Source organism: Monopterus albus, unplaced genomic scaffold (assembly GCF_001952655.1).
Source record: "Monopterus albus unplaced genomic scaffold, M_albus_1.0 scaffold126.1, whole genome shotgun sequence".
In the NCBI taxonomy this organism is placed as follows: Eukaryota; Metazoa; Chordata; class Actinopteri; order Synbranchiformes; family Synbranchidae; genus Monopterus; species Monopterus albus.
Genome location: NW_018128006.1, coordinates 1,257,516 through 1,267,488, shown reverse-complemented (window position 1 = coordinate 1,267,488; position 9,973 = coordinate 1,257,516). Strand labels below are relative to the sequence as shown.

The 9,973-nt window shown below is 40.5% G+C and overlaps 1 protein-coding gene across 1 annotated transcript in view; it reads right to left on the bottom strand.

Moving 5' to 3' along the window:
* The window catches only part of itchb (itchy E3 ubiquitin protein ligase b), a 31,705-nt gene that overhangs the window by 7,909 nt on the left and 13,823 nt on the right, over window positions 1–9,973 (bottom strand). The window contains exons 5-15 of the mRNA XM_020612471.1: window positions 7,791–7,925; window positions 7,608–7,653; window positions 7,317–7,498; window positions 6,710–6,956; window positions 6,259–6,354; window positions 5,653–5,827; window positions 5,125–5,194; window positions 4,449–4,533; window positions 4,204–4,332; window positions 2,032–2,104; window positions 1,372–1,443 (exon numbers count right to left, since the gene is read on the bottom strand). Coding sequence (XP_020468127.1) covers window positions 1,372–1,443; window positions 2,032–2,104; window positions 4,204–4,332; window positions 4,449–4,533; window positions 5,125–5,194; window positions 5,653–5,827; window positions 6,259–6,354; window positions 6,710–6,956; window positions 7,317–7,498; window positions 7,608–7,653; window positions 7,791–7,925 — 1,310 coding nt within the window. The remainder of the gene's footprint in view (window positions 1–1,371; window positions 1,444–2,031; window positions 2,105–4,203; window positions 4,333–4,448; window positions 4,534–5,124; window positions 5,195–5,652; window positions 5,828–6,258; window positions 6,355–6,709; window positions 6,957–7,316; window positions 7,499–7,607; window positions 7,654–7,790; window positions 7,926–9,973) is intronic.

The window sequence follows — 9,973 nt, the reverse complement described above, 5'->3', positions numbered from 1 at the left end:
AGAGTGTGCAACTGTGCATGCGCTGACATGACTCCCAGTGCAGCACTGTGGCGCACTGGTGTGTTTTAATTATTTTTGGATAACGATGCCGAACTATGGCACAGACAAATAAGCTAAACTTGGTTCTGGATTCACAGACTTCACAGTGATTATACAAAATTCATTGTAGTTAGTCTGGATGGGATTTGTGGGAAAAAGAGAAAGAGAAATTCACTGGCCTTATCCTCCAAGTTCATTAGATAATATGATCATAAAATATATCTGCTTCCTTATACTTATTACTATTATATTAATACTGATTTTTTTTATGTTTTTATGTTAAAAAGTATACAACCCCAAATCAGAAAAAAATTGGGGAGTAGGTAAAATCAAAGTTAAAACTGAAAATAGTGATGTGTAAATCATGTGTCCTGTATTACATTGAAAACAATACAGCAGCACATTATTTGAAGATACCTCATCAATTTTGCTCTTTCTTCAGAATAACTAATAATAAATAATAACTGCATTTCGTTGCCTTGTACTTGTACATGGGTAATGACAATAAAGTTGAATCTATTCTAATAAACACTTCAATTCTGACACCTGAAACACATTCCAAAAGAAAGTTGGGACGGTGGCATTTCAGGGCCAGTAGTGAGGTAAAACATTGAAATGATGATAACATTTGAAACAGCTGATGTCAACAGGTTACTGTAATCAGGATTTGGTACAAAAGCGGCATCCAGGAAAGGCCGAGCCCTTTAGGAGCAGAGATGGGCCGAGGACCGCCAATTTGTCAACATATGTGTGATAAAATTATTGAAATGTTTAAAACCAATGTTCCTCAAATGAAGACAGGAAGGGCTTTGGATACGTCACCCTCTACAGTGCAGAACATGATTAAAAGGAATCTGGAGGGATTTCAGTGCGTAAAGGGCAAAGGGCTCAAGCCTAAGCTGGATGACTGTGGTCCCTCAGACGGCGCTACATCAAGAATCGTCGCTCTTCTATAAGCGATATAACCACATGGGCTCAGGATTACATTGGCACACCTGTGTCAGGCACTACAATATGTAGTTACATCCATAAATGCTACTTAAAACTGTACTGTGCCAAAAGGAAGCCCTACGTCACTGGTGTCCAGAAGCTGCATCCACATATCTGTGGATTTTACTTTTATAATATAAAACCCATAATTGCTGTTAAAACATGGATATACTTTAAAAAACTTAAACTTGCATCATTTAGGAATTTTGCTTACACTTTGAAAAACCAGCAGCCACCCAATTTTGATTTAACTAATGTGGTAATTATACTGATTACAATAGGACCACATCATCGAGCAGGCGAGGCACATTTTCCAAGCATTAGGTTCACTGAATGGCCTACCTGCTGGAAGGAGTCCTCAAACAGCGTTTTTCTGGTTACAGTGATCTTGATGTGTTGAGGCAATGCCAGTTGCTGAAGAAAAGGGAAAATATCAGAAGCACTTAGCAGTCAAATGTGCTTTCAGATCACTGAAAGATCACAGTTGATAAGGAAGACACATATGTATGAAGTCTATGGGTCCAATATAGTTTATGCTTTTGCTTAATTTAATTGTTCTACAAGTTATTACAAGAGAGAAAGGTGTCCCTTTCTCTATAGCAGCACACTTAAGTTGAGAAACAGAATGGTTGTTTTCCTTTCAACAACAAACAAACATTCCAAAACGAGTGCAGCAGACAGATGACGCAAACTGATGCCATGTCTCTCCATGCATCGTTTTAGTTTTTCACACAGTGCACCTCAAACAGGTTTATTTACAGAACCCTCTCATCAGTTTGTGCTTTGTGGTTGAAGAGGTTCCAATCAGTGAAATCACCCACTCTGGTCCTCCAGTTGCATGATTGCTGATCCCTTCCATACAATTTAAAATGGTGACTTCTAAATAAGCAATAAATTAAAGAGGTCTACAGATTGTTATGGGACTTTTTTTATGACTGATGCAGATAGAAAAGAAATGTGCTCAAAGAAGCCACCAATCCATCAAACTGTTATGATTCTTACCTGGCACCAGAATCTGAAGTACTGTATTTTGGCTTTGAAGTCTCGAACGTAGGTGATCTGAGGTCCGTTTTCACTGTGAGGGAAAAGATGCAGAGATTCTTAATACGCTTTAATATTAAGTGTTACTTTACCCATTTAACCACTGTAATACTCCTTATCAACAATAAGCTGTTGATAAGATTCCAAAGAGTATTACGGTGCACAGTCTTGGAAGTGGGATACTATAAATATGTTAAGAATTAACTCATTAAAACGAACTCGTGAAGCTGCTGTTAAGTTGAGAGGTGTCCTATTTCATCAGGTTTACATCAACCCGAAGTATCTGTTTAACTTGTATTCGAATATCCAGTACGTCACTAGGTAACTCTGTTTACCAGGTGGTTCTGTTTAGGAACTTTCAGTGATATGAGTCATTGTGCCTATTTTTAGAACATGTGACGCATTACCCTGATGTGACTAATGGGTCACCTTTAGTATGCTTTTCCTTCTGGTATTCTCACACATGTTCTGGTATTCTCAGTTGACTCATGATAATAATTCGAAAGCCTAACGTGGCTTGAGTACAATTACTTTGGTTTTGTTTGAGTGGTAGACAAGTCGATGTGAGCTGTCAGGTGTGGTGACATCCTGGACAAGTAACCTTAACATTAGGTACAAGCACTCTGTGGTGTTGTCCCACTAGAAAGACACATCTCTTGTTCATTTCTGGCATGTACAACTTTTTTTTCCAATTTAATTCAAAAGAATAAACACTGATATTCTAGAGTTATTACACGTAAGGTAAAATATTTCAAGTCATTTTTTGTTTTAATCTCAATGAGTATGGCTTAGGCTCAAAAATCACAAATCCAGTATCTCATAAGATCAATAAAACAAAGATTTACAATGCAGAAATGTCCAACTTCTGAAAACTATGTTTAATTATGCACTCGATCGGGCGGGGCTCCTTTAGCACGAATTACTGCATTATTGCACCGTGGCATGGAGGCGATCAGCCTGTGGCACTGCTGAGGTGTTACTGAAGACCAGGTTGCTTTGATAGCAGCCTTCAGCTCGTCCGTTTCTCATCTTCCCCTTGACAATACCCCACAGATTCTCTATGAGGTTCAGGTGAGGAGAGCTGGCTGGCCAATCAAGCACAGTAATATCATGGTCAGCAAACGAGGTAGTGGCAGTCTTGGCACTGTGGGCAGGTGCTACATCCTGCTGGAAAAGGAAATGGGTATCTTCATAAAGCTCATCAGCACACAGAAGCATGAAGTGCTCCAAAATCTCCTGGTAGACAGCCGCGTCGACTGTGGACTTGATAAAACACAGTGGACCAACACCGGCAGATAGCATGGCACCCAAATCATCACTGACTAACTTCACACTGGACTTCAAGCAACCTGGATTCTGTGCCTCTCCACTGTCCCTCCAGACTCTGGGACCTTCGTTTCAAATGAAATGCAAAATTTACTTTCATCTGAAAAGAAACAAGGACTTTGGACCACTGAGCAACAGTGCAGTTCTTTTTCTCCTCAGCCCAGGTAAGACACTTCTGATGCCATCTCTGATTCAGGACTGGCTTGATACTAGGAATGCACCAGTTGTAGCCCATCCCCTGAAGCCGTCTGTGTGTGGTGGTTTCCTACCACACTTTGCGGTTCCAGTCAATTTTCCATGAATACGCTTCGATACAGCACTCTGCAAACAGCCAGCCCTTTCAGCGATGATCTTCTGTGGCTTACACTCCTTGTTCTTCTGAATAACCAGAAAGTCAGCAGTCTTCCTCATGACTGTGGTTGCACGTACTGAACTAGACCGACAGATACATGGTATTTTATACTGTATGAACAGTAATTTACTCAATCTCATAATATTCTAATATTCTCAGATACTGGATTTTTTTTCCATAAGCTGTAATCATTAAAATTAAAACAAGAAATGGCTTGAAAAATTTCACTTCATGTGTAATGAATCAATTTTTGAAATAAATTTTTTTTTTATAAACAAAAAAATAATAATTAAAAACCTTTTCCACAACATTCAATTTTTTTTCTGATTGTAGAAACCAAAGTCCACAATCACTGATTAACTGACTCCTCTCTAAGCAACAAAATAATAAGCACTATGTGATTCTCAAAAGATAAGATTTTGAGTGAGTAGAAAACAACATAGAGAATATCATACAGTGACGACTTTCCAGTGCGTGGGTCGATGTAGGTGGTGGTTCTCCTGTTGTGGTCTACAAAGTAAGGAATACCATCTACAGTGAACCTCATCTCCCAGCCTTCTGGAAGCGGCTTCTCATTCAGCAACCTAAAATAAAAATTATATGAACATTAAGAGATGGATTATTTCAGGACATCCATGTGAGACACTAGCAGAAATGACAGCAGTGGCATATGCAAAGAAACATAGGTGTGCAAACTAACCCCTGTTGTCGTGGGTCCTCCCACTGCGTTGACCGTGTAGGGTGATGCACAAAATAAACTCTGCCGTTGGTGTCCGTTCTCTTCTCTGAAAGAATGTAACAAGCAGTCGATTGTAGTGCAACATAACCAAAGACAGACACTCATACGTGTACCTAGAGTTTATCAAGCTGCTAGAATGAGTCTTGTGGCATACGTCGGGAAGTACTGCGGTATATTAATAGGGTTCTAGGAGAAGGAGCCAGGTAGCATGCTACTGAAGGAAAGCATTCACTGAGGGAGATCAGGGAGAGAAGAGGTGACTCAAATTATGTAATAATTAGATAAATCCGCACAACCATTGTATTACATGCAATAAATCTGAGAGAAGCACAGCATTTGATTGATCGCTCGATTTGGTCCACAGGAAGCAACGCTCGAGTAAACAGACAGCAGTTCTCATTTGTATAGCGTCCCAATACTGAATTTATCCATCGTGTATATGATAATGCACCTTGGTTTATGTGGAAATGTGTGGGATTTCTGGGATGTTTGTGATTACAAATGTTTTCTGGGAGAAAATCAAAGTATGCACTAAATATGCCTCAGCTATGAAATGAATGGCTAGTTTTTAATGCCACAGATTAAATTATGCCTCAGAAGTATTTGTATTTAAACTGAAAAACCTTAAAGCGCTTACCCCATCCATGTGGCAGTGGCCCGAGAGGATCAAACTCCTTATTCTGAGTGGCTGGGGCCTGGTCTTGTACCTACACAGCAGACATTAATCAAAAGACTCTTAGATGGGTTACTTCGGTTTAGCAGGACAAAGAGAATTATGAGGGAAGAATGAGCTGTAAAGACAAATATCACCTTGAATCAAAGCAATATCTTTAAGCCGGGTGTGGCTTGACAACCAGCAGTGTAAAAAAAACACAATAATGCCGTTTAGGTAAATACACTCACTGAACTATAACTGTGATCTGCTGATTAAAAAGTAACTGGGTTACAGTGTGCACTGACACTTCTAAGTGTACTGAAGTGTCAGCATTAAGAGGAAGGCTCAACATGGTAACAGTAACTCATTCTTGGAAGCTCGTGGAAGTGGCACACTTCTGTTCCCACACACAGGGAAACCGAACGTGCAGTAGCCATAGTAGTCACCACATTCCAGTCTACAAAAGCCTGCAGTGCCATGTAACATCACATTTGAAAAAGGAAGTCTCACCCCATATATGAACCTCTGGTTGAACTGCTGCATGGCGCCCTGGAGTTGGTTGCGCTGGTGCTGCCACTGCTCATAGTTACGCACCGTCTCCACTGTGGGTCGCTGCCACGTGGTGGTTCGAGTAATGTGATCAACAAAATAAACCCGCCCCATCTGGTCAACACGGCGCTCCCAGCTAAAGACGAATTACAGACAAATTGTCACTCTGACAGACGAAGGAGGCACAAGATCTAGTCACATACTCCTCTCTGCAAAATACAAGAGACAGTCTGGCCAAAAATCACTGAAAAGCATGCAGGCCTCAGTGATGTGACTTCTGAAGTCATCATAGTCTGCTGCATTTATGTACGACTCCTATGTAGAATTAGAAAAGACTTGCTTAACAAGACAAAGAGAAACTTTAACTACTTGAACCTTGATTCATCTTCATATTGATAGCTACTCCATCTACTGCAGCAGTGCCCAGAGCTCCATGTCTTTAAGATGGTGAGACCATCCATCTTATTTGATTTACAAATAGATGACAATCCTATAAAGCCTTAAGAAAAAAAGGGACTATCTGCATCTGTGAAGAGAAAGTTCAGATGAGGAGGACTTTTTTTTTACCCAGGGGGTAGTGGCTCAGGACGTTCCCATGTTGTTCTTTTTTCCACGTGATCCACAAAATACACCCTGCCGTTCAGATCCACCCTCTGCTCCCACCTAGATAAAAACAATGACAGTAAACTTCAAGGCATTATATGTGTGTGGAGGTGTGACTGTGTTTATTCCTGCTTTACAATGTAACCCCAGTCAAACAATCACAAAATAAAGTTAGAATTCTCAGATTCACTTTGTTGTCGCTGATGCAACTCCCTGTAGCTTTGGCACGACAAGACTATCAGCGTGACACCAGGAGATACTAAAATATTTAATCTTTTATGCTTTATTCTTTAACAACACAATAAACTTGCACTAATGACACTTTATAAACATATAAAAATTAAATACTGTTCCGATTACTCTCGAACCAAACCACCCTCAGCTCTTCAGCAAAGACTTCAAAATGAGAGCTAACCCTGGGGGCAAAGGCCCAGTGTTGACAGAGGGGACCCTGGAGGGTAGCACGGGAGTGATGCCGCTGGTTGGCTGCCTGGTTGCTGCAGCTGCACAGTTGGAGGACGGTGTGGAGTTCCCGTCTGAGCCCAATGACGGACTTGAGTCCAGTGCTGATGAGGATGCTGAGGCCGGTGTTCGCACTGGTGTATCAGAACCTGAATGACCATCAATGCCATCGGCCGGTGCAGGGCCATTGCTCCAAGATGCTGCAAAAGGAATCAGACATCACCAAGGGCTTTGCTGCAAGTTGTGTAAGCAGAGACTTAATGAAAGATCAATTTTTCTCCCCAGATGCAACACTGATGGCTTTTGGTCTAATTACTTGTGCAGTTCATATTAACTTAACTATATGACTGGTTACCATATTAACCAGTCATATAACAAGCGTGTGAGTTAAGCATTGGCCCAACTCCCAGTTTAGCCTTAGGGTAAATGTTTGGCACAGCTTGTGACAAAATACACAGTCAGTGTAAGAGGAAGAGCACTTGACCTGTTTTCCTCATGTTCTTAATTGAAATGTGTACAGAATATATCAGAATGGGAATGTCCTTCAGTAAATGTCTGACCTGGTGAAGAGGTGGGTCTGCGGGGGGTTGGAGGAGGAGGTCTGGAGGGCCTGGGTGGTCGGAGAGGTCTTGAGCCCCCTGATGACACTGAGGGAGACCCTGTGCCGTTTGCAGCCTTCTGGCCACAGGGGGAGGACCTGGGCTCTGAACAATCCACAGCTGGAGAGCTGTCCCGACTCCGCCTGTGAGGAGGGTGGGTGAGTGGCAATAAATAAAGTAGGGTAAAAAAAAGCAGAAACCAGAAATGTGACACTAACGAAACTCAAATGAGGATAGGAATAGGTACTGTACCCAATGACGTGATCCCCGTTAGGTTGCAATTCCCCATTTAATTTGCCTGAAGTAAAAACACACAACATAAATGAAGCAGACACACGTGATCCAGTTCAACCATAATAAAACCAGTCAAACTGACTAACAAAACTGTGTATCTAATGTGACTGTATGAAATCCTCTTGATGTGGCTTAACTCACTGTGATGTTCAGCCTCGGCTGTGGCAAACATCTCGGGGTCAACAGTCATGCCATCCAGGCAGACAGACAGATCTCCCACCACATCTGACTGGTCTCTGTCTGTACACAGCTGTAAGGTCTGCACTACCTCAGAGACTACAGGGAGATCACAAAAACACAGGACGATCAGAGTAAGACAATAAAAGCTACTGTACTACCTGCTAGTAATGATGCAAGCATTCCCTGAGCCAATCAGGACAAGATGCTTTGTTCATTCAAAAAAGGAAAAGACCAACTTCAGTGTCACTCTGCATAATAATTCCACTAGTTTACTTGGCACAGTGTACAGATATATTACATCTTAAATTACAAATAATCATCTAACTAAATGATCTGCTGTTCCTTTTCAGGCTGAACATTGGGCTTCACTCACCAATATCTTGCGTTTTCTTAAATTTGTTCTTGAGAAAGGTCTTAAGAAAAGTCTACGCAAGATTCATGACCGTGTTCTTAAACCGCAGAATTGTTCGCATCCGTGTTCTTACACTGGTGAATCCCAGGTGTTCATAAGTTGAAAGAGCCTTCTAGTCGTTCCTAATTAGCATAGGTTAACGTCCCACTAATGCCCACAAAAGGGCATGAGACCACAAAGCCACGTGCACACATCTCACACAGAAATTGAAAAGAGAAGCTGAGGAAGCCAGAAGTGCTACAACGAACACATAAATACAGTGGAGCAACGAACTCCAAACGGAAGTAGTTATGAAATGGAGAACAACAAATACTGTAAGCTGCCATATTAATAGTGGTAGTAGTGCATATAAAATAAAACAAAGAAAGCACATGAGAGAACAACAAATGAGCTGCCATATTAACAGTGGTAGTAGTGTATATAAAATAAAACAAAGAAAGCACATGGGATGCTCTTACTCGTTCAGTAAACACAAGGTGAAGGTTTGAGCTCAAATCTGAGGCAACAAAACAAACATAAGAGAGAGGCTGACCAGTGGAGAAGGACTGGCTGGCCCAGAGCTATCTGAGGAGGTGATGGTTTGAGGCAACAAAACAAACATAAAAAAGAGCCTGACCAGTGGAGGAGGACTGGCTGGCCCAGAGCTATCTGAGCTGGACCAGTGTGTTGGGGCCCACACACTGTTCCCTTGGGTGTGGCATCAGCTGAGCGCACCTCCATGGTCCACCCAGGTCCCTTTAACTGCCCTGAGTCTGATCTGAGATGTGGAGCTAGACAACCAAACACTCACACAGACTAACTCAACACTAGCCAAAATATCCAGGATGCAATTTTAAAACATTACTGTAACAGAAATTAGAAATAAAGATATGCACTTAAATGTGTTTGGTTTTTTAAGTGATGCATTTTGTAATTCTAAACTACAAATAATCACACTGTAAAATTTTAAAACCATGATTTATAAACAAATTGCTTGCTATAATTTTTTGTGTAGTGTTTATTTAAGACCATAATGCTTTGTAAAATAATGAGAAAAAAATTAAATACTGATAATGACAAAACTGTTACTGTAACTTAAACATAACTGTAGAACTGAAGAAACTAAAGAACTATTTATTTCACATAAATGTCAGCACCCAAATGTGCATCTGTCTGCATCGATTCTGTTCTTACCTAAGAACAAATCCCAGATAAAAAAAACTTCATAAATGTGTTTTACAAAGAAATTTGTTCTTTAGAAGAGTTGGTGAATGAGGCCCATTGTTCTCGGGATAATCAAGGGCTCATTTACAACAAACACAAAACATCAAATCTAAAACTTACTTAATTTACCAAATTCACAAATCACAAAGGATGTGCGTGTATTTTCCTGCTCTGACATAAAACATCAGCCTGCCCTTGATTTTTTATTTGATTTTGATTTATTCTTTCAAGCATGTAAAGACAGTTGATATATCAACACACATAATTTTACACATATCCAACAAATGCTAATCCATTATCAATTTGCTTATACCTAGTACATGCTTGAATGGAGTAGGAAGAAGTCAGACTTATCCAGTCCTACCCCATGACATCATCTTACCATCATTGGTTTGCAAGCAGTATCTCTACATAAATAATTATCTTCTACACCACACAAGTAATATACTAAAGAATTATAACAGAGTGTTAACATTCTTACATAATTACATTCTTAAATACTTATCTTCTACACCACACAAGTAATATA